Source organism: Chanodichthys erythropterus, chromosome 19, assembly GCF_024489055.1.
Source record: "Chanodichthys erythropterus isolate Z2021 chromosome 19, ASM2448905v1, whole genome shotgun sequence".
Lineage (NCBI taxonomy): Eukaryota > Metazoa > Chordata > Actinopteri > Cypriniformes > Xenocyprididae > Chanodichthys > Chanodichthys erythropterus.
This window is the reverse complement of record NC_090239.1, coordinates 26882867-26910312: the sequence shown is the minus strand read 5'-3', so window position 1 is coordinate 26910312 and position 27446 is coordinate 26882867. Positions and strand designations below refer to the sequence as shown.

Genomic DNA, 27446 nt, shown 5'->3' with positions numbered 1-27446 from the left:
ATAGAGCAAATACTGACAATACTGTGAAGAATAACACTTAATATTACCCCTTTGTTTGTTGAATTGTTGTGTGGATATTTGGATTTGCATTCTTGCTCATATAATATTATCAACATTAAAAACAAGAACTCACAAAAGGTAGGCTATGTTTTGTATCAAGAGTTTGAATCTTAAATTGATATTTAAGCCCGTTTTGTGCCAGGCTATTGTTCTTCGTGCTAGTAAGTGTTAAATCTGCAGGTACAGAATGGCAGTATGTTGCGCGTTTTGCTCAGGCTGCAGACTCCCCACGCAACCTATACTGGCTATGCACCCATATGTGCGCTGCATGTGGAAATGGACTCTGTCAGATTTGACCGCAAAAGATGTGGTATTTTGATTGGATGTCAAATGGCATATTGTACCTGTTAGAAAATACATGATCAGTTTTAATGTTATTTTAATGTAGAGAAGAATTAAATGAATGGCAAAATCCTGCATTTTGTTCGCGTAACCTTACCCCCTCTGTCACCTCACGGACCCCAGTTTGGGAACTACTGATCTAAACAATTGCCATGGCATATCTTACTTTAAATGTAATTCACGAGCAAATATATTAGCCTAGTAAGGTAGGTTTCATATGTTATATTCTCTTGTGCAAAAGACAGGAATAAAAGAGACAACAAGCAAGCATATTATTATTAATATTATTGTATGAATACTAAAAATATCTAACAGTAACATAACAGGTATAGACGAGCCAGGCACACATAAGAGTGATGTTGTGAGGCTGTTGCATGGTGGACGCTGCGTTTCACGGTGCCAAGTCCAGTTGTAGGTGCATTAAAGATTAATATAACAATGATAGATCGTCAGACAGGCACAACTGTGACAAGTTGTCGTTAGGATGGTAAATTTAACAATAAAAGATTGTCCAGGTAGAAGTAGCCTATATACCGGTGACAGGTCGAGTTGCAGGTACATATGTATGAAGGTACATATGTACATATGTTATAATGTATATATATACATTATAACAGTGTCCTGCAACAGAAAGAGTTTACCACAGCTCGGAAATTGCCAGCTGTGATGGTTATCTTCTCCTGTATGAGTGTGAGCATCAGTAGCCATGAGTCGCATTGAAGTGATGTCATCTCCCTCCCTTCGATTGATTGGCTAGAGGAGGAGCTGTCCATCTAGAACTAGTGGACCAATGGTGGCGCTTAAGCCCAGCCTAATTTACATGAAACTCGAACTGCAACATTTGGAAAAGCAAGAGCAGAACGTAGAAAGAAGAGCAAAGAGAAAAACTGCACAAGCGCACAAAAGAGTAAAATATAAGCAGAAAATGTAAAGAGAGCAGAAAGAAAAGAGTAATAAAAGCAAGGAAAACAACTTTTAAGAACGCATAAACACAAGTTTAAGATTTGTGCAATATCATTTTTAATGTGTTTAAAGTTTTGATTCATGCTTGTTATTTTTTTAAATGTGCTTTTGATTTTTCGATTTACGCTTATTATATTTTGATCCGTGACCATGTTCTTTGCCATTCCGATCATTTTGCATTATTTTTTTAAGTTTGTGCTATAAATTTTTACATGTGTTTTTAAATTTGTGATTCACGTTTATTATTTTTTGATCCGTGACTGCAATACAATTGGCGGGAATCTGACCCCATACTAATGCACCCTTTTCAAAGATTTAGCATTTATATGTTTGAGTGCCAACGTTTTTGAAAACGATGTAAAATATCGACTAAATTCCTTTTAGATCTTTTGCACAATGTTCATTTCTTTTAGATCAATAAGCAGTTATTTTCCAGCACTGCAGGTTGTTGCTTTTATGGGTTGCCAGTACATTCAGCTGCCATCTGTTTCTCTCCTTATATTTTATTTGACAGTAAAATTAACGGCGTCTTTTTAACTTTACAAAACAAACATTGTTGAATAATTTTTTCCTCTAGCTAAGTTCAGGGATCCAGTGCAGTTAGGAAAATTCTGTTAAAGTTGCATTGAGGTACACAGTACAGTGTGACTGATTGCTCCAGGATGTGTGATATTTGACGCGACATTAATAGTTGAGATGTATAGAATGAGCAATAAAATGCAGTAAAATGGTTGCTGTTGCACAGGATGTGACATTAATTTCTTGCCTTTGAAGAGCTTAATTATTCTTTGCTGTATATATATATATATATAAATACAGAATGAGGTTTTACCAATATCCATAATGCATTAAAACTAATAATGCATTATTAATGCACAACAATAATGCATTTTAAACATGTCTTTATAAATATTGATTGTCCCAAACAACTATAACAATATTTTTGTCTGATGTGTTTTAACCAACGTTCTCTCACAGAGGAGTTTTCAGAAGAACAGGTGGATGTTGAGCTCAGTAAGGCTGAAGGAACCTCCTCTTCTGAGGAGAAGCAATGTGGTATGCATTGCAGCCCTTCTAATAAAGATGCTTTGAAATGTACTTTGTCCTTTTCCCTTTCAGTTTGCCCTTTTTATTCATTTATTTTCATTATTGTAATGAAATGCCTCTTACTAACTTTGCAAAGTTAAATATTGAGAAGCTGCAACCTTCAAAGTCCACAAAGATCAAACCGAGAAGAACTCTGAAAACAAAACGGTTCCCAACCTGTCTAAATATGTTTACCTTGGTCAATTTATGTACATATTAAAGAGTGATAATTATATAAAATCACATCTTGGTAAGATATAAGTCAATATTTGAACTGCTTTAATATTTAACATTTGTTTCATTAGACATTCAACTAAGCTGAAAGCAAAACTTATATTTAAATGTGTAATCTGGCATTTTCTTAAAAAAAAAAAATCCAGTTGTCACATGCACACATTAAATCTTGGGATAGGCTAGTCTGCGAAGGATGTACTCGTTCTCTCCTTTCCGGCCTTTGAATTGGGACACTGGAACAGCTTTTGTCCAATGAACACAGTCTTTGAAGGATGCACTTCTGATTTGGAACGCATTAAGAGTTTCAAAACCATATTACCTTTTATTTCCTTTATAATTTATGTTGCGTCATAGTGTTCATGTTGATCGTCCTGTTAATCAACCAGTTGTTTGCTTTCAGCAAAACCCTTCAGAACTCAATTAAAGTCTCACTGTAACTGAGCTGTGGAACTAAACATTTTATTTCTGGCTTACATTTATGATGTTAACAGCTGCTTCACTTTCACAAGAAAACCTGGACTTCCTTTAGTAGCTTGGTGTGTAAAGCTGTTTAAATGATGTTTTATAGAGGGCCCACAGGATTCAAGATCAGAAGAGAATGAAGATCAGCCCATGCCGAGCGGTACGGACCTTCTGCTCCATCCACTGCTGCCTCTTTTGATTGACATGCTTTGCTCGAATTCCCTTATGTGCCTTAATTTCTGTGGATGCTTTTGTGCCTTGCACCCTAATTTTCTAGTGTTTTAAGCCTGTTGGTTGCATTTTGCTTTTGTTTGAATTTGGCCTACTGGTAACAGGGCTGCCATCTCAGCAGTTGTTTCAGATTGATCTGCGCCTCTCGCCATTTTTCTTGCTTTGAAAATCCCTTTTATGTTGCATTTACAATGCAAGGACACGGTTCAATTTTGATACAGCTGCTGGGGCATGCTGACAGGTTTCAGGCTTTTAAATCAAAACAAACTCAAGGGAGACTCCAGCCCTATTCTCAGTTTAGTTCCCATGTGATTAGTCACAGAGACGTCCACTCAGATGCCTTCGCCACACTAGGTGTGATGTGTTGCCAAATCTGGAATGAATGCCTTGTGCCAAATAGGATTTCAGCCAGATTTCACAGGTCACAATGCTTTAATTTCAAGTATTTGTTGCTCTTGTGATAAAGAAATGAAGTGTAATATATTTATGGTGGTGCGATTTCATGCTAGGTAATAGTGTTTGCCTGGCATCTCTGCAGCTGAAATTGCCAAATATAATGCTGTACAATTCTCTAATTTTTGTCTTTTATGTATTTCTCTCTGTTTGCTCCATATCCTGACCATTATTAAGCTGGAGGAATGGCGCCCACAGGTAAAACACAGCTTATTCTCAGATACCACATTAGTGTCATGCTTTGTAGAATAGCCATTATGCTACATTAATTATGATCCAGTAGATTTCTTTTTTTATATATACAAATATTTTTTAAATATTACACAGTTTGTTTATTCTGTCATGTTTTGGTAGTACTCCATCTCACTGATCTTTATCTTGTACTGGTTATTTGGTTTTGTGAATACACAGAGATGTGTCCATTTTATTTTATTTTAATAATCAGGAGCAACTAGGTACTTTTAAAGAGCAGACACGCAAATGTGCAAATACTGTCACTCTGTCTATTAAGTGACATTTGCAGGAGTTTAGGGTGGAACTATTTCTGTTTTTCTGTGTTTTCGGGAAACCTAATGCATTAATATTGATATTTTGTTTGTTTGTTAAGCGCTACCCTTGTGAAAAGGAAGTGCGCTTGAATGTACATTTATGGTGTACTTCAAATCTTATTATTATATTTATATAAAAAAAACTACTTGCTGATACTATAATAAGTAATAAAAAGTGCACTATGTATAAATATCAAATTAAAAGTGTTACTTTAAAGCACATTTGAATAATTTGAATCGTCTTTTGTCATGCTTTAAAAGAACACTCATTTGGATGTCTTGACTCGCATACTAAAGCATATGTAATTTACTGAATTATAATTTGAACTGTAGTTTGATATTACATTTAAGGTTATTATATTTTAAATGTTCTAAATTGCAATCTTATTATTACAAATGTGTAATTACAAATATAACTTGACATACACGTTTCAATACAAATGACATTAAAGCATCTTTTAGTTCACCATAAATGCTTGTCAGTACATTCGGCAGTACACTTTAACCATGTCTCAAAGACGATAGATGTAATTATGAAATTACATATAAAGATGGATTTAAATTTCACTTGAGTAAAAAAAAAGCACTCTTAAGTAAAACTAATTGTTTTTATTATAAATGTAAACTTCATTTAATTGCAAATTACATGCAGTTTAGTACATTGCATTCAATTTGCACTTAAGTATATACACTAGGCCTTAGTTCATTTAAGGTATTTAAGTAGCTTTTATAAACGTACCTTAGTAAAAACATTACTGGTGTGCATCTTGAGACAAAACAATGGCACCTATATTTTTTAAGATATGTCAGTGAAAGTTGCTTTCAGCTCAAACATGCATTTTAATCTGAGACTAGGCTTAATCCTAGTCTGTGAAATTGGGGTTAAGTGTTTCATTTTTCAAAGTATCCAAAAGTGTACTTTCACAAGGGTAGTGGCCCAGAAATGACAGACTACACCTCACAGACTTTTTGCAAGCAATAGTGCTCTTCAATTGTACCTATGGGCTCATATTTGTCTGTTCAGTGTGAAGTCCGGTTTCATCACAACTGTTTGTTTTGTATGTTAGCAAAGGCCAGCAAACCAGTTTGTTATGTTTGTTCGTTGTCTTTTCTCTACGGGTTTTTTGTCCCCTCCTTAACATGTGACAGTTTTCTTGGAACACCTTGTGTTTTTAGAGAAGGAAAAGTAAGATGGATGTTGTCATTGCTTTCTGTAAAACATCTGACCTGTCTCTGTCCATGGTGAATGGGACATGCATTATTATTAGCGCAAGGCAAAAGCGGCTTTGTTTCCAGCTTGAGCAGCAGGGTTTTCATCTGATGTAATGATCAACACTCAGACCACCAGAGAATACAAGAGCAGGACGAAGACCTCCTCAGAAGCAGCTGGGATGGACAACCAGTCCATTCCCATCATCGGCGGGCATCTGTCAGTCCAGACCGCACCAGGAGCCTTTCCCTGGAGAGTGAGCCACCTTTGACATTCCTGGTTCGCAGTGCCGCCCTGGAGGACCTGACATCCGTCGGGGAGAGGATCGTAGAAGCCAGGGCTCCTTGCAGCGATACCCTTCAGGAAGAGGAAGAACTGTCCTTTTACGGCAATGAGAGCCATGAGGAAGAAAACAACCTTCCAGCATGGGCCAGCAGGGCTCAAACAACTCTTGCTGAACCTGAAACCAAAGAACATAGTTTTACAAGAACTTTACCTCATGAACACATGGACGCAATGGGCACGGTGACAGAGAAAGTTGATGCTACGTTATCAGGGGTTATTGCTGCCGATGAAGATGCAGAAACGGAAAAGACTCCTACGAGCACAAGTGGCTCTCCAAAAGGTGTCCACGGCTCCCCGGCAAGAAAATCCCTGGTGCCGGTGGCTCAGTTTAAAGGTCTGTGCTGTTAAGCTCACAGAATCCCAGTGCAGTGTCTCTTCCTTGGTTTGCCTCCACCTATGTTTTACAGAGCCGCTTAGCTATGCACCACTTTCTGTCTATAACCAACATCCTACAAAATGAGCGACGTGCTGAGGAGAACGGTCTGTTGTCCTGCAATTGTTTGCTACACGTCGTCCTTTTTTGGGCACTCAGCCTCACTCTGTCATTCTTTTGTTTCCTCTGGCGGTCTTGCAGCCTGTTTTGCGCTGATTGATGAAATCCATGTTTGCTGGCCGTGTTTTAATGAGTTCAGTCTGGCATGTCTGTGTGCATGAGTGTGTTTGCATGTGTTCACAACACCATCATCTGGTGCAGCACTGCTTTAACAAATCCCCTCACTTTTATTTACAGCTTTTTGTTTCTCAAGTGTTTCGTTAGAGCATAGAATTGCATAAGATCCATTAGCAATAAATTTATCAAACTGTAGTCAGTTTAGTGAAGGTATATCCACACTCTTAGCATAGCTGCAACCTATAAAGTTTCCAACAAGAGGTTTTCGCACCAAATTCTATAGAGAAAGATGGTTATTTTAGTAAGTGTTCAGTGAAAAGTTCTTTGGGGAACCCAAAATGGTTCATCTAAGTATGAAGAACATTTTAAATCATTTACTCACCCTCAAGTTGTTCCAAATCTGTATGAGTGTCTTTCCTTTTTTGAACACAAAAGAAGATATTTTGAAGAATGTTGGTAACCAGACAGTTGACGGTAGCCATTGACTTCTATAGTATTTTTTCCCTACTATGGTCAATAGTCAATGGTTACCAACATTCTTCAAAATATCTTCTTTTGTGTTCAAAAGAAACTCATACAGGTTTGGAACAACATGATGGTGAGTAAATGGTGACAGAATTTTTATTTTTTTGGTGAACTGTCCCTTTAATAATCTAAAGAACCCTTTTCCAGTATCAAGAAACTTTTGTTCTATGTAAAGATTCCATGGATTTTAAAGGTTCTGCATGGAACCATAGATGCCAATTTAGAACCTTTATTTTTAAGAGTGTACGGAGGCAGGAAAATGATTTAATTACCCAAAAATGATTTAATTACTCACCCTCATGTCGTTCCAGTCCCATAAGACTTTCGTATTACGATATTTTTTGATAAAATCCAATGGCTCAGTGAAGCCTCCATTGACAGCAGGATATTTAACACTTTCAGATGCCCAGAAAGCTGCTAAAGACATATTTAAAACAGTTCATGTGACTACATTGTTTGGCAATTTAAAATTGAACATTGGTCTGGGGAGTTTGCTATGTATTTCCTACTGCACAAGAGGCGTGATCAACGAGCATTATTCACGCAATTGGATAGTCCTTCAACCAATCAGATCAACGATCCGGGTGACGTACTTTTGCAGAGTGATGCAAAAACTCCAGACAGGCTAACTTTGTATTGGTTTGTAGCATTGATTGACAGCATTAACAGGTTGTGCAAAAATACATGAAAGTGAGTGGTATTTACACCCAGTCGAGCGATTTGTTTGCTAAACTAAAGAAGTCATTTAGCATCGTTGAGAGGTTAAAAGGAATTGGATTGACGGTTGTGCGAGAGACGTCATCGTGTTATACCCGCCCAGAGCCATAGAAAGAGCAATAGCGAGGAAGGTGGATAAGTCAGTCTGTGATTGGTTCCCGCAAAAGTGTAACAGATGCAGCAGAAATGAATGTACGGGTTTCCAGACTGAGTTGCCAGGCGAAATCAAATCGCTGGCAGATCAGGCTGGGTTTACCCAGTCTAGTGACTACAGTGGTTCAACCTTAATGTTATGAAGCGAAAAGAATACTTTTTGTGCACCAAAAAAACTAAGAAACAACTTTATTCAACAATATCTAGTGATGGGCGATTTCAAAACACTGCTTCATGAAGCTTCGAAGCTTTACGAATCTTTTGTTTCAAATTATTGGTTCGGAGCGTGTTTCAAACTGCCAAAGTCACGAGATTTCAGTAAATGTGGCTTTGTTACGTAATAAGTGTTTCGAAATGTTTAAAAATTTCAGTGGTTTGCGTGACTTTGGCAGTTTGATACGCACTCCGAACCACTGAATCGAAAACAAAAGGTTTGTAAAGCTTTGAAGCTTCATGAAGCAGTGTTTTGAAATTGCCCATCACTAGATATTTTGGTGCACAAAACATATTCTCGTCGCTTTATAACATTAAGGTTGAACTACTGTAGTCACATGAGCTGTTTTAAATATGTCTTTAGTAGCTTTCTGAGCATCTGAAAGTGTTAATTATCTTGCTGTCAATAGAGGCCTTATTGAGCCAACGGATTTTATCAAAAATATCAAATTTTGTGTTCCGAAGATGAACGAAGGTCTTACAGGTGTAGAACGACATGAGGGTGAGTAATTAATGACAGTATTTTCGATTTGGGGTGAACTAACCCTTTAAGGAAGAGATGTGCATTCTTATCTTATTTATGCCTTCTAATTCTAAAGTAGCATCACATATATCCTTCACGGAAAAGGCAATTTCAGAATGCATTATGATAAACTGAAATGTTTATTATAAAACCAAAACTATTGGACTCAGTACTCATAAAAGAATGTGTTAAAATATTTAGCGTCATTTTACACCAAATATTTTACCCGATAACTGTATGTGCGATGAATTTAGGTTAGCAACATGTCTCCAGTGTTCCAAATGAGTCTCCTATGAGGTTTAGTAATGGTTAGAATTGCTTAGGCATTGAGGCAGGTCACTAGGTTTAACAACACGTGTAGAGAGTCCAGTTTTTTTCACTTTTTAAGTTTATTCAAATCCTATTTCTGATATTCTTTTTGTATTCACATTGGTGCATCTTTTTGTTCTTCACAGCTCAGTCCAAGACCAATGGTGATGCTGAGAAGAGGGTGAGTGCTAATTGCTATTTTGCATCATTCTTTTGTTCTCCTCCACTTTCATGTTTTTGCCTTTTATTTTGCTTTTTCTTTGCTATTTGTACACCATGGAGTTTTTATCCACTACTGTTTTGCTCTCTATATAAAGACCCCTAAAAACCCCAACAGCAAAGTCAGACCCTCCTCCCATAAAACACCTTCCTCCATCCCGAAAAAGTCCTTGGCCTCCTCTAGTAGATCTCCCTCAGTATCTGCCACCAGTGCTGGGCCCAAAGAATCCAGTTCAAGAGTGAGTATAGCTGCTGATGTTGAACCCCGTGTCCTCCCGCTTCTGTGGAGAATGGTCTAAGTTTGCGGCTCTGTTTTACTGGAAGTCTGCGCACTGTCTGGTGTGATTAACAGTATCTTTTTCTCTCGTCTTGCTAACTGGCAAGTATAGTTGATGTTGATTTCCATTTAAGATTACAACAACAGCACTGACATCTGGAAAGGCAACTAAAAATAGTCAGCATGACTTAGAATATTTGTATTTTATAACTTCAGCTGCAGCTGTTTTTGTGCTTCCTGTGGATGAGTTTAGAATAATTGAAAGTGCTTTCAACAAACTCTATGTTTGAGCAGGCAAAGTTGCCATACGGCCTGTTTATAAGTGCTTTGAGTGGCTCTCTGGACTCTCAGTAGTTCCTTTAAATTATCTTCTAACAATGTCCAACAATGGGCATACATTTTCTAAACCATCATTTTGATGTGCTATCTTTATGTGGTTAGATTTTAAACATTTTTGGAATAAAAATGGCAGACTCCTTTGTCTTTTTATATAGATTATTGAATTTTTGGCATAATTTGAGGACATTAAAATGACCAAAACGTAATTAAGAACAGATTTGAATAAAAATGTTTCATTTTTTTCAACTGCTTACACACAAAATCCTTACTTGTCAGAACAATTTCTGATATAATTTTTGTATATGATTATCCAAAAATAGAATATTATGGCAAAGGTGTTTGCAACGTAAGACAGTTGTTTGCTTTTGAGATGTGTTTGTCATATTTTGAATGTAGTGCTTCATTTTGCAAGAGATGTGAGGCATTTTGCATATTGTGTGTGCAATAATTTGAATTTGTGTGAAAAGTTTTGAATAAAAGAGGCAAAGTTTTGAAACTGTGTGTAAGCAGTTGAAAACAATATAACAAAATAAAGAAAAAAATTACATAAAAGTGAGACATAAAAGGTTTATAATAGAGACCTGTAAAGACATTTGTAGAGGTTTTGGTAATTTCACGGAATATAATTATTAATGTGGTTCTATTTGTTTCTCCCCATATATTCATGTGTATCTCTAGGCTCCTAGTAGCAGTAGACCTCATGCTGCCGGTACAAAGATTCCTGCCATGACTGCAGTTGCCAAAAATGGAAAAGGTACGTGAGATTTCTTTTACAAAGGAGTTTTTTTTTTTATATATAAACATCATACAGTAGTGGCCAAACCTGATGTCCGGAGGGGATATTTGCACAATATATGCTTTTAATGACACTTTAGGTTCAACTAAACAATCAAAATATGAGGAGTATATTATATTGGGAAGAAGAACACGTGAATAGTTCACCCAAAAATTTTAATTTTGTAATAATTTACTCACCCTCAAGTAGTTCCAAACCTGTATGTGTTTCTTTGTTCAGCTGAACACAAAGAAAGATATTTGGAAGACTGTCTGTAACCAAACAGATCTCGCCCCCCATTTATTTTTTTAATTTATTTTTCCTACTATGGTAGTAACGTGTACATTAGTTTACACTCCAGGCACAACTTCACAACATGCATACAAAATGTTTAATAAGTATTAAGTTGAATTATGGTGGAATTAAAACATCGGATATCACTTTTGGTCACTATTGTATATTGTATCTTGTATATATTTTTAAAGAATGAAGCATTTAATTATGAGATAATTGTCATCATCTTCATAACACTATACTGTTTCCCAGACTCTCCTAAGACTCCCGAGACTAGTGGGCACAGCAGCCCTGGCACTCCCAAATCCCCTGCCAGTAAAGCTGCGGGTGGCAAGCCTCCAAGCACAGGAAATGAAATCAAGAAGGTTGCAGTGATTCGCTCGACCCCTAAATCTCCGAAGAACCGTTCACCTACATCGCTGTCCACCGCTGCCCCCCTCCCTGATCTGAAGAACGTACGTCCCAAAGTTGGTTCTACCGACAACCTGAAGCACCAGCCTGGAGGCGGCCGGGTAATTCATTTCTACTTGATTCACTTCAGTGTTCTGTTTTCAGTTGGGTTTGAGATCTGATTTAAATCAGATTTTAGCTCGGCAATCAAAAGCCAAATCATACACACGCCGTCATTCATCTTGAAATCACGTGATTCCATTTGCGTCTTCAGATTGGTTATTTTGTGAACTTAGAGGCTTTTGCTAACAAAGGGAAGTGGCGTTTAGCGGTTTCTGCCAACGAACCGGTATTTCTAAATGGGCTGACACAGGGATTTAGTGGATTTAAAGTGAAAGTATTTGATGAACGTATACTATGTGCGGAGAGTGTTTGCTCAGTTTCATTATCGCATTTTTGATGGAGGTGGTGTTTAGCGGCTTTTGCATCTGAACTCTTCATATCTGGTTCAGTTATGAACAGGCTGATAGGTCCTTTACATGTAATCTGCAAGGAATCAAATCATTACCACATGGCTCAAACTGATTGGCCTCTGCTGATCCGGCAGCCAATGAGATTGCTTGCTCAACATTTAAATAGTCTGGTTCATTGTTTGTTGTAACCTGGTTCTGCAGCACGTTATCAGAGATCCTCTGAAACCCTCTACTTCCCCCAGCTCCACCTGCCTAGATCTGCTACAGGGTTCATTTATGTCTATTTATGCATGCTCACAGCAGCGTGTCTGTGTATATATCAGCAGTAGCAAGTCAATACTTAATCAACTGCAGCAGTAGCACCTGCGCATAGCAGATCTAGTCCGCTAAGACCAAATAATAACATGCTAAAACTATTCCACGAGTTAATTACAAAACCTCTTATATTACATGATGTTACGTCTTTGCATATTGTTCCAATCTCATCAGCTAATGAAAATTCACCTGCTGTTCACTCAAATCTTTCTCTCTTCCCTACAACAATAGTTTTTAAGTCAACTCTCCCAATGTTCTGCCTTTCACAGGTACAAATTCTTGATCAGAAGGTGGACTTCAGTAATGTGCAGGCAAAGTGTGGCTCCAAAGCCAACCTTAAGCATGTACCAGGAGGTGGCAATGTGAGTAACTACAGAATGATTCAAACCAGTTTTATTCCTTCATTTATAATCACCAAACTGTATTTGTCAGTGGCTGTCCAAACATTATCAGAAAACTATAGAAGCTTGTTTCCGCCACTGAATAAAAAAAAATATATATATATTTTTTTTATCTCACAGTTCTAACTTTTTCTCTTTTTCATTTAGCTTAAGTTTTTTATATATTTCATTTCAGTTAATGTTTATTTTATTTTAAGTACCAAATATGTTTTAATGGTTGTAACAACCAAGGTGAGAATTGACTAAAATCTTGTAATGGTTACATTTCCCAACAATGGTAACTATCCATTTGTCCAAACAACCTAAAATGTATGCCGTTCCAAAGTCTATTCTTAATAATATGTCTTTATGCTTCATGAGAATCAGGGAACCTTTAGCCTTTTGATGTTTTTGTTCATGAAAACTTGCTTTAAACAGGTACAAATTCTTGATCAGAAGTTGGACTTTAGTAATGTCCCTTCTAAGTGTGGCTCCAAAGACAATATCAAACACACACCTGGAGGTGGCAATGTGAGTGACTATGAGATAAACCGTTATTCAGACCTGGTTCATCAGTCATTCATTCCTTACCAAAACAAATGTAACAACCTGATCCCTTTCCAACTGATGGAAAGAAGTCAAGACTAATCAAACTCCCAACTATCCCTTACTGACTCAAGATGTTCCTTAGATGTTCCTCATTAAGTTGGAAGTGTGCATGAATTCAGATGTTTGTAGTAAAACAACTCTCTAGGTTCGGTCAGAAGCTTTCTGTTTTTGGTCTCTCCAGAAAAAAAAAAAGGTAATTGTTCTCTTCCTTGACCTCTGCACTCTTTCAGGTAAAAATTCTTGATCAGAAGGTGGACTTCAGTAATGTCCAGTCAAAGTGTGGCTCCAAAGACAATGTGAAACATGTACCGGGAGGTGGCAATGTGAGTAACTATGGGTCGAACTCAACACCTTCAGTCTTGGTTCTTCCTGAAGTTATGACCATTTGTGGAAACCTTGTATAAACACTCTCATTCAATGTAGTAGGTCTGTCTGTAACACAGTCACTAGCTACTCCCACTTTTGGATTGATAATGAACTGAAAAAGAGAGTCTTTACAACTGTTGAGTTAACTGTTAAACATTGACAGTCAAAAGTGAGTGGGAGACAACAAAGGCATTCTAGTGAATTCATGTCTTTGCTTTACCATACACAAACTCATGGCTCTTCCTCACTAGCAGTTCTGTCTGCCTCTAATATAACTGGAAAGGTAACTCCTGCTCTTCCCCAACCTTTTCATTTTCCAGGTAAAAATACTGGATCAGAAGGTGGACTTTAGTAATGTTCAGTCAAAGTGTGGCTCCAAAGACAATATCAAACATGTACCGGGAGGTGGCAATGTGAGTAACTATGGGTTGAACTCAACACCTTCAGTCTTGGTTCTTCCTGAAGTTATGACCATTTGTGGAAGCCTTGGCATTTACAATTTGGACACCCCGTTGCATCTACCCTCTCGAAGTCACAGAGTCCTACACATTCATGCACTAAAAATCCCTAATGATGGTAGTATGGTAGTTTCCTCTGGTTGCTCCCTGGGTTTCTCTCTGGTCCTGAGCTAAAAATAAAGATAACTCCTTGTCTTCCCCAAACTGTTCACTCTTTCAGGTGCAAATTCTTGATCAGAAGTTGGACTTAAGTAGCGTGCAGTCTAGGTGTGGTTCCAAAGATAATATCAAACATGTACCCGGAGGTGGAAAAGTGAGTAAACAGGGGACCTTGTGTTGCTGTTTTAACCAAAAATCATACTAAAGAGACTTTAATACTGGGAATGCACTGATATTACAAATCTGGCTAATACTAATAAACTAATTCTAATATCCGACAATCGCTAAATAGCTTTTTGTCATAATGCATAAAGTATAAATTCAGGCATTTTAAATGGTTAAAGTGAATTTGGGCATCACAACATCATAGTGTACATATCAAAGATGAATATTTATTTTGAGAGTGTGTAACTTATAGGTAACTTATAACTTATACTTATACGAGTACCTTATTGCTTTTATAAAACGGTTACCTCACAGTACAAATATTAAAGCTAAAAATATGTAATAATGCAACTTTCATGAAGTAAACTTTAACTAAAAGCCTTCCTTCCGCTGGAAAAAATAGTCTCTGACCGTGAACAGCAACAGAAGTTACATTATTATGCCATTAGATGGCAGCAAAGACTGTCTTTATGAGTGAATCGTCAGTTTTGAAGACTTCTGCATTGAAAAGACTGAATTGTTGTGAACACGGAAAAAGACGCAACTGACAAATGCTTTGACTAGTGCTGTCAGTCACGGGAAAAGCCCTTAACTGTTAAAAGGACAAGATAATACTTTGGACATTTAAACAGATTTTTTATTATGAACATAGGACTGACCTGAAGGAAAATGCTAAATCTGAATGCAGGTAATAAACTTGCTCACTCAGTCTTTTTCTCACAACACTCTTCTACATAATACAGTAAGCTTCAATGAACAATATCAATTGAGAACATACAATTTACGTTGCTAAGAGTGGTTGCTAAGGGTGTTGTGTAGTGATACACAGAACCACTGGGTGAAGCGGTCATAGTCGTGTTTTATCGTGGATAAAACACAGCTATTGACCAATCAGAATCAAGGACAGGAACTAACCCTTTTATAATGAGCATTAGATGACAACATTTAGATGAAATAAATATAAATATAAAAATATGGGAAATAAGCATTCATAATTAAATAGTCATATTACAGATCTACTGATCTAAATAAAAATGTTGTCATCATCTACTCACCTTCAAGTTGTTCCAAATCTGTATTACAATCTTTCTTCTGTTGAGCACAAAAGAAGATATTTTAAAGAATGTTGGTAACCAGACAGCTGACGGTAGCCATTGACTTCCATAGTATTTTTTTTTTTCCTATTATGGAAGTCAGTGGCTACCGTCAACTGTTTGATTACAAACATTCTTTAAAATATCTTCTTTTGTGTTCATCAGAAAAAATAAACTCATACAGGTTTGGAAAAACCCAGGTTTAGGTGAACTATCCCTTTAATGCATGGTAAAAGCATGGTAAATGCATGGTTTCTTAGCTATGACTGTATGACCACTCACCCTCTAAATCTCATAAAGAGGAGTTTACATGCACTAATTTTCATCAATCAGAATGATTCCAATTTCAGAGTCTGAAAGTTTTATTTAAATGAATCCTAAATGTTGTAATCCAATTCACAAATTTGATTTTGTGCATTGCATTTATTCCAAACAAAACGTTCAGAGCCAGAGAAAGCCACTGCAATAGGTTGTTTGCACATGACGTCACAGCAGCAGCGCGAATGAGTCTGGAGGGCAGGGAGTGATTTTTCTATATAGGAATCCTATCAAAAACTCAAAATTTGTATGTTTTGCATCATTTATGGCTGCTCAAATCGATAAAATCGAGAACCTAGAAGGTTTTTATATCGTTTTCATAACTTATACCATTATTTTTTTTAATAACTTATATCATTTTTTAACTTTAAACGTTGTCGCCTTTAATAGCGTTTTGTATCTGCTGATACTGAAATGAATATTGATACCTGCTTACCTTATTTGTTTTTGACTTGGTTAAATATTCACATTCTTCATGGTATTGTTTGCAGGGAAGAGAAGCTATTTTATCCCATTGAATGATAATTTGGTGTTTTCACTTCAGTTTTGTTGTATTCCATTCACAATGTTGATCTGGTTACCATGAGAACAGTGTCACGTGCTGCTGCTTCAGCCATCGTATGGTAGAACATGTCCAAATAAATAAATGTTTAACAAGCTGACAGAAGTCGATTCAACAACAAAGACAACACTTTCAAAAACACTCAACTATGTGATTATTTAATTGGATAATTAGAATTATAATTATAATTAGAAGACTTTGATTTTTGACTTTGAGGAAAGCTTCCTTCCTTGCAAAAACAGATGACCAGACCACCACTAAAATCCTAACCCTAAATGAGTTTGACATTAAGGACAGTCATTACACTCATTTAAGTACCAGCGAGTGATCCGCATGCAGAGATCCTTATGCACTCAAGAGGAGTTGCTCTTCTCTGCTGTTGAAGGACATCAGCTCTTCAGCACAGACGGGTCTTGTTGTAGCACTCTGGTCAGCCGAGCTTTTCTTTGTGGTGAGCAGTTGGCTCGAGCTGAAAGTTGACCTCACTCTGAAGACACTGAGGCCTTTTTATACAGAAAAAAACCCTAACAGCTGTGGCTATGAGGTCATTGCATCTATTTTTGGAAGCAGGGATGGTACACAATTGTACCGTTCTCATGTTGTGTCCTCAATCCATAGTCTAAAATGAAGAGCATTGAAGAATAAATCTTTTTAGAACCGATGACCAACTAGATAATTAATGTGTTGTGGTTCATCATACTTGAAGGTTAGATTACATTGCTATAAATACAAATTGGCATTAAAAATTCTCAGAGATGACTAAACCACCAAGAGAGTGTTGTGTTCAAGGGACTGAAAGGTTTACTGACCAACTGCACATGTCTGCCATTTTCTCAGGCTTTTTCTGTTTCTTGTGTAACTGGAAGTGTGTTTGGATAGTTTTTAACAAATTAGAATTTTATATAATTGCCTGGAAGAATATTGAAACCCTTGTTTTGTTTTGTTTTTGTCTTAAAAAGGTCCAAATCCTCCACAAAAAGATTGACCTGAGCAACGTGCAGTCAAAGTGCGGATCGAAAGACAACATTCGTCACAAACCAGGTAACCGTAGACATCCATTTTGGATTTTAGATGCCACAGACAATCGAAGCTCAAGCTTTTGACTCATTTTTGCTTGCGTTTTGAATGCATGTGAACAATTTAAGTCATGAGGAATTTCACCTGCCTTTTCAAGGTGGAGGAAACATTGAGATCAGGTCTGAGAAGCTTGATTTCAAGGCTCAGTCAAAGGTCGGATCTCTGGACAACATTAAACACGTGGCTGGAGGAGGCACCAGGAGGGTAAGACAATATGGGATGGAAAATGATACTCAAATGATTAATTCTCCACCTCTGCTGTAGAACCTACACCCTAAAGTTAAATATGAACGTATATAAATCCTTATCATTTTACAACCATGTCTGTGTAAGTATTTCTCAGGTGCTCTCTGGGTCTGAATCATTTGGTTCTTTAGATAACTAGGTTTAACGAAATCCCCTGAATTTATTTAACTCCTTTAAAATCTCATCTCATTGTCCTTTGTTTTGATTCCATGAGCTTCAGAATTTGAAGACGAATGAATGTCTTGCTTATACTTGTCTCTGCATATTAAACTGGGATTAAAATGTAAACATGACATACTCCATCTTTAATTTGAATATTTATTTGTTTACATTTGAGTTACCATCATTTTCCTTTTTGTTGAACCCATATCATTTTGTGTTTCTTTCTGTTTTGGTTGACCATGGTGTTCATTTCACCACCCATTGGCCGTCTCTAGAGAGAGAAGGGGAGAGGGGCAGATACGCCCCAAGATGAGGGCTTCCTCACCCCAGACCCCTCTGATACCCCCACCCTCTCATCTGCCAGTATGTCCCCAGAGCCCATCCTCCTCAGCAACCCCCAGATAAAGATTGAGGACTCCAGTAAGTATTCAAAAAGGGGCAAGTGCCCAAAATAGATATCCACATCAAATTAACTATTACTGTACTGATATATATATTTATTATATGATATTCGGAGAGTGCTCAAATATGGGGACAAATTAACATTAAAGGGTTAGATTACCCAAAAATTAAAATTATCCCATAATTTACTACCCCTTAAACCATCCTAGGTGTATAAGACTTTCTTCTTTCACTCAAACACATTCAGAGTTCAGTACATGGAAATGACATACAGTGAGTCTCAAACTCCATTGTTTCCTCCTTCTTATATAAATCTCATTTGTTTAAAAGACCTCCGAAAAAAACAGGCGAATCTCAACATAACACAGACTGTTATGTAACAGTCAGGATCAATATTTGCATATGCCAGCTCATGTTCAAGGCATTAGACAAGGGCAGCCAGTATTAACGTCTGGATCTGTGCACAGCTGAATCATCAGACTAGGTAAGCAAGCAAGAACAATAGTGAAAAATGGCAGATTGAGTGATAATAACTGACACGATCCATGATAACATGATATTTTTAGTGATATTTGTAAATTGTCTTTCTAAATGTTTCGTTAGCATGTTGCTAATGTACTGTTAAATGTGGTTAAAGTTACCATCGTTTATTACTGTATTCACTGAGACAAGACTGTCGTTATTTTCATGTTTTAAACACTTGCAATCTGCATAATGCATAAACACAACTTCATTCTTTATAAATCTCTCCAACGGTGTAGCATTAGCCGTTAGCCACAGAGCACTATCGAACTCATTCAGAATCAAATGTAAACATCCAAATAAATACTGTACTTGCGCGATTAGACATGCTGCATGACGAACACTTTGTAAAGAACAATTTTGAGGGTTATATTAGCTGTGTGAACTTTGTTTATGCTTTTTAAGGCAAGCGTGAGCTCCGTGGGTGGGGAGCATGAGCATTTAAAGGGGCCGCAGCCTAAATCGGCTCATATTTAATGATGCCCCAAAATAGGCAGATAAAAAAAATTAATAAAAAAAAAATATATGGGGTATTTTGAGCTGAAACTTCACAGATACATTCAGGGGACACATTAGACTTATATTACATCTTTTAAAAAGACGTTCTATGGCACCTTTAAAAAATATCCAGGCTCTTCCAAGCTTTATAATGGGAGTGAATAGTAACCGAGATTTTGAAGCCCAAAAAAGCACATCCATCCATCATAAAAGTAATCCATACGGCGCCAGGGGGCAGAGTCCGTGGGTACCCGACGGGTGACCCGCTAATATTTGAGGTAACGAGTGGAATAATATTTATGTGTCATAATAATAATAATATTTATGTTTTAAAAGATGCATAAGTATCACAGAATGATCCTGTGTGACACTGCTGTATATTCCAAGTGTTCTGGGGGAATACGATCAGGTTTGGTAAATAACAAACCGAAAAGCAATGTATTATTTAATGAAAATCATGACCGTCACTCTTTAAAATAAAAGCTTTTCAATGCACATAAGACTCTCTATAGTGGAAAAGTGTTCTTCAGATTGCTAAAATGTTTTTCACACTACGAAAAAAATGATTCTTCTAAGAACTGTTCCCTGAAACCCCCTTTTTTCATGAGACTCTATTAGCATCACAGTTCATCTCGCCCAGAAAAAGCTCAGAAGTTCCCAAAGTACCTCTGTACTTTCTTCACTGAGTCAAATATCACTGGACCAGAACTCTGTTTGTCTAATGACAGTCAGAATGACAGTTGACAGACGTGAACGCAATAACTTGTTATGATGAACACAGCAGATATATGCACCTCAGAGAAGAAAGTACGTGGATTGTATTTCATGTCGCGTTTTTATGAATCTTGATTTCTTAGAATCTTGCTTTTTCTGGGCAAGTCGGAGGGGCTAATAGAGTCTCACTGACGCGTTGTAAAGCCTTGCACAGAAGACCAACGGCCAAGGACAGGATTTGCTTAAAATAATACATTACATTTTGGTACACCCCCAGAACACTTGATATAAATGACACGTGTCACATGGGATCATTCTGTGATATTTTTCCATCTTTTTAAAAAAGCTTGATGCTGGTTGCTGTTCACTGCCATTATATGGTCGGGTGTGTGTTTCGCCTAAAAAAGAAGGGTATAAAATATGTATTTTGGATGTTTTCGTTACACCAGTATGAAAGAAGATGAGCTCCGGAAGCAAGATAATCACTTGATAAACCCATTTGCAAATAAGAACCCGCTTGGTGAATTAATTTGCAGATTGGTAGATGAATCAGTAATAAAATATTTCAAATAAACTGGCTATTACTAATAATTTTAAGCTTGCACAAGTATCTTGTGAAATGCATCTTGGGTGCCATCTCCTGGCACAGAGTGATGGGAAATCAATAATACAAATGAGCAACTGACCAAAAAAAGATCACATTTTTAAAAGAAATATTGAAAAATATGTTTAGTTTAGTTTGTATTTATATTTATATAGAAACTTGTAACAAAAATGGTTTGACTTCATTTCTTATGATTTTTTTTCTGCTGCTTTATCCCTTTTAACACCATCTTACACTTTTTTATTGTTTGATAAATTGATTATTTATACATTGATTTTTGAGCATGTTATTATTTAGCATTTTGAGTGTACACAATATTTCAGATTTTATAGCATCCAAGTCCTGACATGTAGCTTTATGGCCACTAGAGAGCACCAGTGATGTCAAATGATGGAATAGCCCTCAGAATACACGACTTAGATTAGTATTTTCTTAAACTTCCAAGAGTTTCTACTAATGAATGATCCTGGATGTCTGTGTTTGGTTTTATAGGAGTTTTCACTCCAGAATGCTGTTAATCTCCATCCAAGAATCCCAGGTCCCCTCTGAGCCAATATCCAGTTCAGCTCAGGCATTTCATTTGCACTCATTAACTTGTACATATTTCCTTTCCCCAGATTGAGTCGCACAAACTGATGTTCCGTGAGCAGGCCAAAGCGCGAACCGACCATGGCGCAGAAATCGTGTCTCTAGAGGAGTCGCCACACGGCCTGAGCACCGTCTCCTCTTCCGGCAGCATCAACATGGCAGACCCGCCGCAGCTTTCCACCCTCGCCGACCAGGTGTCTGCATCGCTGGCCAAGCAGGGCTTGTGATTGGACCATACCACCACCCAGCCACGCCCCCAAACCCCACCCCCTCCCCTCCAAAAAAACAGAACACACACTTTCACGTACCTGATGGTATTCTAACCTCTCTCTGAAAGTCATTTTATGGCCCAGAAAACAATGCCAAGTAACTTTTGGCAATTACTGTTCGATTTTGTAATACTTCAGATTTGTTACAGGCCAATGAAGCTGTTTTAACTGTGAATTATGTATCACTTTTCCTTTGCTTTAAGCAAGGGAATTTAAGAATTGGGACTTTCTTCCAGCCGCCCTCCCTTGACTTTATTTAGTAGCACAAAATGATGTTCATGTATTTGTATGGCTTTTGTTGACCATTTTATTTTTTCTTTAGGCATGCCTGGTTTTTGGTTAGTACCGGATTTAGGACAGTTCAGAGAGAACCCATTTTTACTTTCAGAGAGGATTGTTCTCATTTTTAAATCAGGATAAAATTAGATAGAGATTATGATTAAGTCGCTTAGCAGTGCTTAAAATGAAAATTAGAGCATTGCATCTTGACTTTGAGGAAAAAAGAAACTTAAAGCCCCACAGTCCATTTCTGAAATGATTTGCAAGGCTTACATGAAGAAAAACAGGTGCAGAACAGCTTTGTGTAGAAGCTGAAAGCTTTCTTTTAATCTCTGTTGTGCTGTTGATCAGAGATTACACTTCACGTCTGAGATGCCCTGCAGTGAACCATGAGCTTCACAGTGCTTCAGTATTATTCTGCAGATATGGGATGTTTATGATATGAAAACAATTTTTGTTGTGCCTACTAGCAGACTTACATTATTGATTTGAATTATGTTAATGCCTCTCCTACTTTTTTTTTTTTTTTTTTTTAATTGCATTAACCTAAGCATAAAGCAAATTCTCTTCAAATTGTAGCTACATGTTTATAGCAGTTTTAGAAACTTTTATTGGTAACGTTTTACAATGAGTTTCAGGATTTTTAGCATTAAATAATGCAGTAGTCATAATGAAATAAAAATGAACAATACTTTTACAGCATTTATTAATATAGGTAAATGTTCATTTCTACATATACAAATACATTTTAACAGTTCATTTATTTACTAACAATAACCTATAATAAATGAACCTAGATTATAAATTGCTGTAAAAAATCTGTTTGATTCATAATGCAATTTGGGTTAGTTCACCCAAAAATGAAATTCGTTCCAAACACATAAGACCTTCGTTCATCTTCGGAACACAAATTAAGATATTTTTGATGAAATCCAAGAGTTTTTTTATCTCCCATAGACAGCAACAAAATTACCACAATGCCAATGTGTCTTCAACATAAACTGCGTAGGAGTCTGAAATTGTTGAATAAAGACGTTATTTTAGTTTTGCTTTGGCGCTCAAAAAGTATTCTCGTCGCTTCATAACATTAAGGTTGAAACACTGTAGTCACGTTGACTGTTTTAACTATGTTTTCACTACTTTTCTGGACCTTGAATGTGGTAATTGCATTGCTTTCTATGGGATATATATAAAAAAAAAATCTGATTTCATCAAAAATATCTTCATTTGTGTTCCAAAGGTGAATGAAGGTTCCTTCATTCATCTTTGGAGCATAGATGAAGATATTTTTGATGAAATCCTAGAGTTTTTTTTTTAGGGTGAGTAACTAACCTTTAACTGCAAAGAGTTTAATTAATGACAGTTTGCATGTGCGAAATCTGGACATTATTTGAAAAAAAAAAAAAAAAACAACCTATGCTCCTGTCATTTTTTCCATAATACTGCCAACAGTTCCACTCTTTTCTTGCTATGACATCCAGCTCTAGCGGAGTTATCATTTTTGAGATGAATTGCCAAACTGGTGTCACACACAGTATTGTAAATTTGCCCACGACACTGATAACATCAAGATTTGTATTCTTCACAAATAACCCTCACCAGAGCACAAGCATGCTGCAATTCCTCGTGAACACATCATCCACTTCCACTTTAGAGCTGTAAAATTTTAAGTCAAGGTATTCTATTCTACTGAATGATGATGTAATGATCTTAACCAATCATATGGCTTCAGTTCTCTCCCCTGCACTGTCGCAGAATGTTTAATGAGCTTTGAACCACTCCACACTATCTTTGCTCCTTGCATGCATTTCATGTAAGCAGCCTGAGATACTGCGTTGCCTCTTACACGCCTACTTACGTATATCCCGTAATCGCTGATGTGCTTATTAGGAATCTATGTAGATAGTAGTGGAAAAGAGCACTACTCGGATGGCGACCCCTGTTTCTTTGTGTTGGAGAAGGAGCTGTGTAACTACCATTAGATATTTAATGTATGTTTATTGTATGTTTATGACTGTATGTTTATGAGGACTTGACGAAAATTAAAAAAAAAAAAAAAAAAAAAAAGCAGAAAAGTTCAGAGACCATGCCTGCAACACTTTAATCTGCATGCTGAGTTTTTACATGGATTGGCGACGCGTTTCTGAACGTTTTCTGACTACGGTGTTTTTGGAAAGGTCGGGAAAGCTTGGATGTGGGATAAGATGTTTTACTCCGGTTGTGATGTTGTGTTGAGGGGGGAAGTGAGTGTTTAGCAGACAGAAGAGGGAAAGAAAGTCGGTCCTTTGGTTTAAATGTCTCACTCTATAGCAGCACACCTGTGACATGGTTCTGGGTGCAGTTTTGCCATCCTGTTGTCATTGACTCCATACACCATTTTTGCAGTTGTAAATTTTAGCTTGGGAATTGTGGTTGTCAATATTGTTTGTGTGTTTTATTAATAACTGGTTTACAATTATTCTTGTTGATGTACATGTGAATTTGGAAATAAAGGATATTAAGCAAATGTCTACTTTTTTATTATTATTATACTCCAGATACTTGTACTTTAGTACATAATTGTGGTCAGAGAACATTATTCCAAAAAAGTAGGCCAAAAAAATAGTCAAGCCCAGGGGACACCCAGGCAGCTGTGAAGTGGTGTTTATATACAGCTCTGGAAAAAAATAAGAGATTCTCTGGATTTATTTACATGTATCTGTTTGAGTAAAATGATTGATTCTACAAACTACCATCAACATTTCTTCCAATTTTCAAATAAAAATATTGTCATTTAGAGCATTTATGTGCAGAAAATGACAACTGGTCAAAATAACGAAAAAAAGATGCCATATTTTTAGACCTCAAATAATGCAATAATAAGTTTATATTCATTTTTAAACAACACAATACTAATGTTTTAACTTAGAAATTAATACTGGGTGGAGTAACCCTGATTTCCAGTCACAGAAGGAAGCAATTTTTCTTTTAGCATAATCTTGAGTGGCTTGAGTTCTGTATCCTTCGCAAAGACGCATCTGCTCGATTCTAGCTTTACGAAAGAACCACCAGATCATCACCAATCAAATTTTACAGTGGGTGTGAGAGATTGTGGGTTGTAGGCCTCTCCAGGTCTCTGTCTAATCATTAGAGGACCAGGTGTTGGGCAAAGCTGAAAACTGGACTCACCAATGAAGATCAGAATCAGGCAGATGTTTTTTTGTGTGGAGGACGTGTGACTCAAGGTTTTCCTGAAAGAAAACATGCTTCCTTCTGCTCTGCTCTGACAGTTGCCTTGAAAGTTTAAAATCTTATCAATGAGCAATTTGAAGTAAATTAAACAATGTTTCACAATAATAAAATTATAAACATTACCCAAATAACAAATCTTTGAAAAAGAAACGTTACCACTGGAATAGACCACAACGAACTTGACCATGTCCCAGTCAGAAAGTCTTCTCAAAAGGGTTTCAGTTTCAGGACGGAAGTAGTTCTCCATAATTATTTACAAATGTCCAGGTCTGCCACGTAACCACTTCATGATCTAATCAACTCCTGCCTCATTTCCTTATAATTGAATATACAATTTCTCTCACACTGTGTCTACAACATGCGCAAATGTTGTTGCGTCACATATAAACGTGACCATACATTTGTCCTGTTATCAGAAGCAGCGCAAGTGCTTTGCGTACACATATATTGTAGATTACAATGGATATACAGTATCTCACAGAAGTGAGTACACCCCTAAGTAAAAATGTCCAAATTGGGCCCAATTAGCTATTTTCTCTCCCCAGTGTCATGTGACTCATTAGTGTTACAAGGTCTCAGGTGTGAATGGGAGCAGATGTGTTAAATTTGGTGTTATCGCTCTCACTCTCTCATACTGGTCACTGGAAGTTCAACATGGCACCCCATGGCAAAGAACCCTCTGAGGATCTGAAAAAAAGAATTGTTGCTCTACATAAAGATGGTGTATGCTATAAAAAGATTGCCAAGACCCTGAAACTGAGCTGCAGCACAGTGGCCAAGACCATACAGCGGTTTAACAGGACAGGTTCCTCTCAGAACAGGCCTCGCCATGGTCGACAAAAGAAGTTGAGTGCACGTGCTCAGCATCATATCCAGAGTTTGTGTTTGGGAAATAGATGTATGAGTGCTGCCAGCATTGCTGCAGAAGTTAAAGGGGTGGGGAGTTAGCCTGTCAGTGCTCAAACCATACGCCGCACACTGCATCAAATTGGTCTGTATGGCTGTCGTCCCAGAAGGAAGCCTCTTCTAAAGATGATCCACAAGAAAACCTGCAAACAGTTTGATTAGTGGAACCATGTCCTGTGGTCTGATGAGACCAAGATAAACTTATTTGGTTCAGATGGTGTCAAGCGTGTGTGGCGGTAACCAGGTGAGGAGTACAAAGACAAGTGTGTCTTGCCTACAGTCAAGCATGTCATGGTCCGGGGCTGCATGAGTGCTGTCGGCACTGGGGAGATACAGTTCATTGAGGGAACCATGAATGAGCAGAGCACGATTCCCTCCATTCAGAGTATTCCAACATGATAACGACCCCAAACACACCTCCAAGACAACCACTGCCTTGCTAAAGAAGCTGAGGGTAAAGGTGATGGACTGGCCAAGCATGTCTCCAGACCTAAACCCTATTGAGCATCTGTGGGGCATCCTCAAACAGAAGGTGGAGGAGCGCAAGGTCTCTAACATTCACCAGCTCTGTGATGTCGTCATGGAGGAGTGGAAGAGGACTCCAGTGGCAACCTGTGAAGCTCTGGTGAACTCCATGCCCAAGAGGGTTAAAGGATTAGTCCACTTTCAGATAAAAATATCCTGATAATTTACTCGCACCCATGTCATCCATGGCCTTCTTTCTTCAGTCGAAAAGAAATTAAGGTTTTTGATGAAAACATTCCAGGATTATTCTCCTTATAGTGGACTTGAATGGCCTCCAAACAGTTGAAGGTCAAAATTAGTTTCACTGCAGCTTCAAAGGGCTTTAAACGATACCAGACAAGGAATAAGGGATTGTCTAGTGAAACAATCGGTCATTTTCTACAAAAATACAAATGTATATGCTTTATAAACACAAATTATTGCCTTGCACGTGCTTCCGCTTTCCGTATTCTTCAAAAAGCTTACACTGTATGTCCTACCCTTCCCTGTCCTACTTACGGAACGAAAGCGGCGCTAGTTCCGTTGTTTCCGTAAGTAGCATACGCTTTTTGAAGAATACGGAAAGCGGAATGGTGGAAGCACTTGCAAGGTGCTAATGTGTTTATAAAGCATATACATTTGTATTTGTATTTTTTTTTTTTTTAAAGGAAATTACCGATTGTTTTACTAGATAAGACCATTATTCCTCGTCTGGTATCGTTTAAAGCCCTTTGAAGCTGCACTGAAACTGTCATTTTGATCTTTAACCGTTTGGAGTCCATTGAAGTCCACTATAAGGAGAATAATCCTGGAATGCTTAAACTTAATTTCTTTTCAAATGAAAAAAAAAAGGCCATGAACATCTTGGATGACATGGGGGTGAGTAAATTATCAGGAAAATTTTCATTCAGAAGTGAACTAATCCTTTAAGGCAGTGCTGGAAAATAATGGTGGCCACACAAAATATTGACACTTTGGGCCATTTGGACATTCTTACTCAGGGGTGTACTCAATTTTGTGGCCAGCGGTTTAGACATTAATGGCAGTGTGTTGAGTTATAATGAGGGGACAGCAAATTTGCACTGTTACACAAGCTGTACACTCACTACTTTACATTGAAGCTAAGTATAATTTCTTCAGTATTGTCACATGAAAAGATATATTTACAAAAATGTGAGGGGTGTACTCACTTCTGTGAGATACTGTATATACTGATTACAAGGGCTTCTACTGGCTTTGTCGTGCTGCGCTGATTTGATTAAATTTC

The 27446-nt window shown here is 37.3% G+C and overlaps 1 protein-coding gene across 4 annotated transcripts in view; it reads left to right on the top strand.

Moving 5' to 3' along the window:
- The window catches only part of mapta (microtubule-associated protein tau a), a 46976-nt gene extending 23363 nt beyond the window's left edge, over nucleotides 1–23613 (top strand). The window contains exons 3-16 of one of the 4 annotated variants that reach the window (XM_067369864.1): nucleotides 2344–2421; nucleotides 3254–3307; nucleotides 4009–4029; nucleotides 9131–9165; nucleotides 9302–9442; nucleotides 10498–10573; nucleotides 11141–11400; nucleotides 12885–12977; nucleotides 13286–13378; nucleotides 13742–13834; nucleotides 14100–14192; nucleotides 17137–17218; nucleotides 17352–17458; nucleotides 21020–23613. In XM_067369864.1, the coding sequence (XP_067225965.1) occupies nucleotides 2344–2421; nucleotides 3254–3307; nucleotides 4009–4029; nucleotides 9131–9165; nucleotides 9302–9442; nucleotides 10498–10573; nucleotides 11141–11400; nucleotides 12885–12977; nucleotides 13286–13378; nucleotides 13742–13834; nucleotides 14100–14192; nucleotides 17137–17218; nucleotides 17352–17458; nucleotides 21020–21217 (1424 nt within the window). In that variant the 3' untranslated portion in view covers nucleotides 21218–23613. Of the gene's footprint in view, nucleotides 1–2343; nucleotides 2422–3253; nucleotides 3308–4008; nucleotides 4030–9130; nucleotides 9166–9301; nucleotides 9443–10497; nucleotides 10574–11140; nucleotides 11401–12335; nucleotides 12429–12884; nucleotides 12978–13285; nucleotides 13379–13741; nucleotides 13835–14099; nucleotides 14193–17136; nucleotides 17219–17351; nucleotides 17459–17937; nucleotides 18083–21019 lie in introns of all 4 variants that reach the window. The other 3 variants (XM_067369865.1, XM_067369866.1, XM_067369867.1) reach the window with 3 other exon arrangements.
- The last annotated feature ends 3833 nt before the right edge of the window (nucleotides 23614–27446 follow it).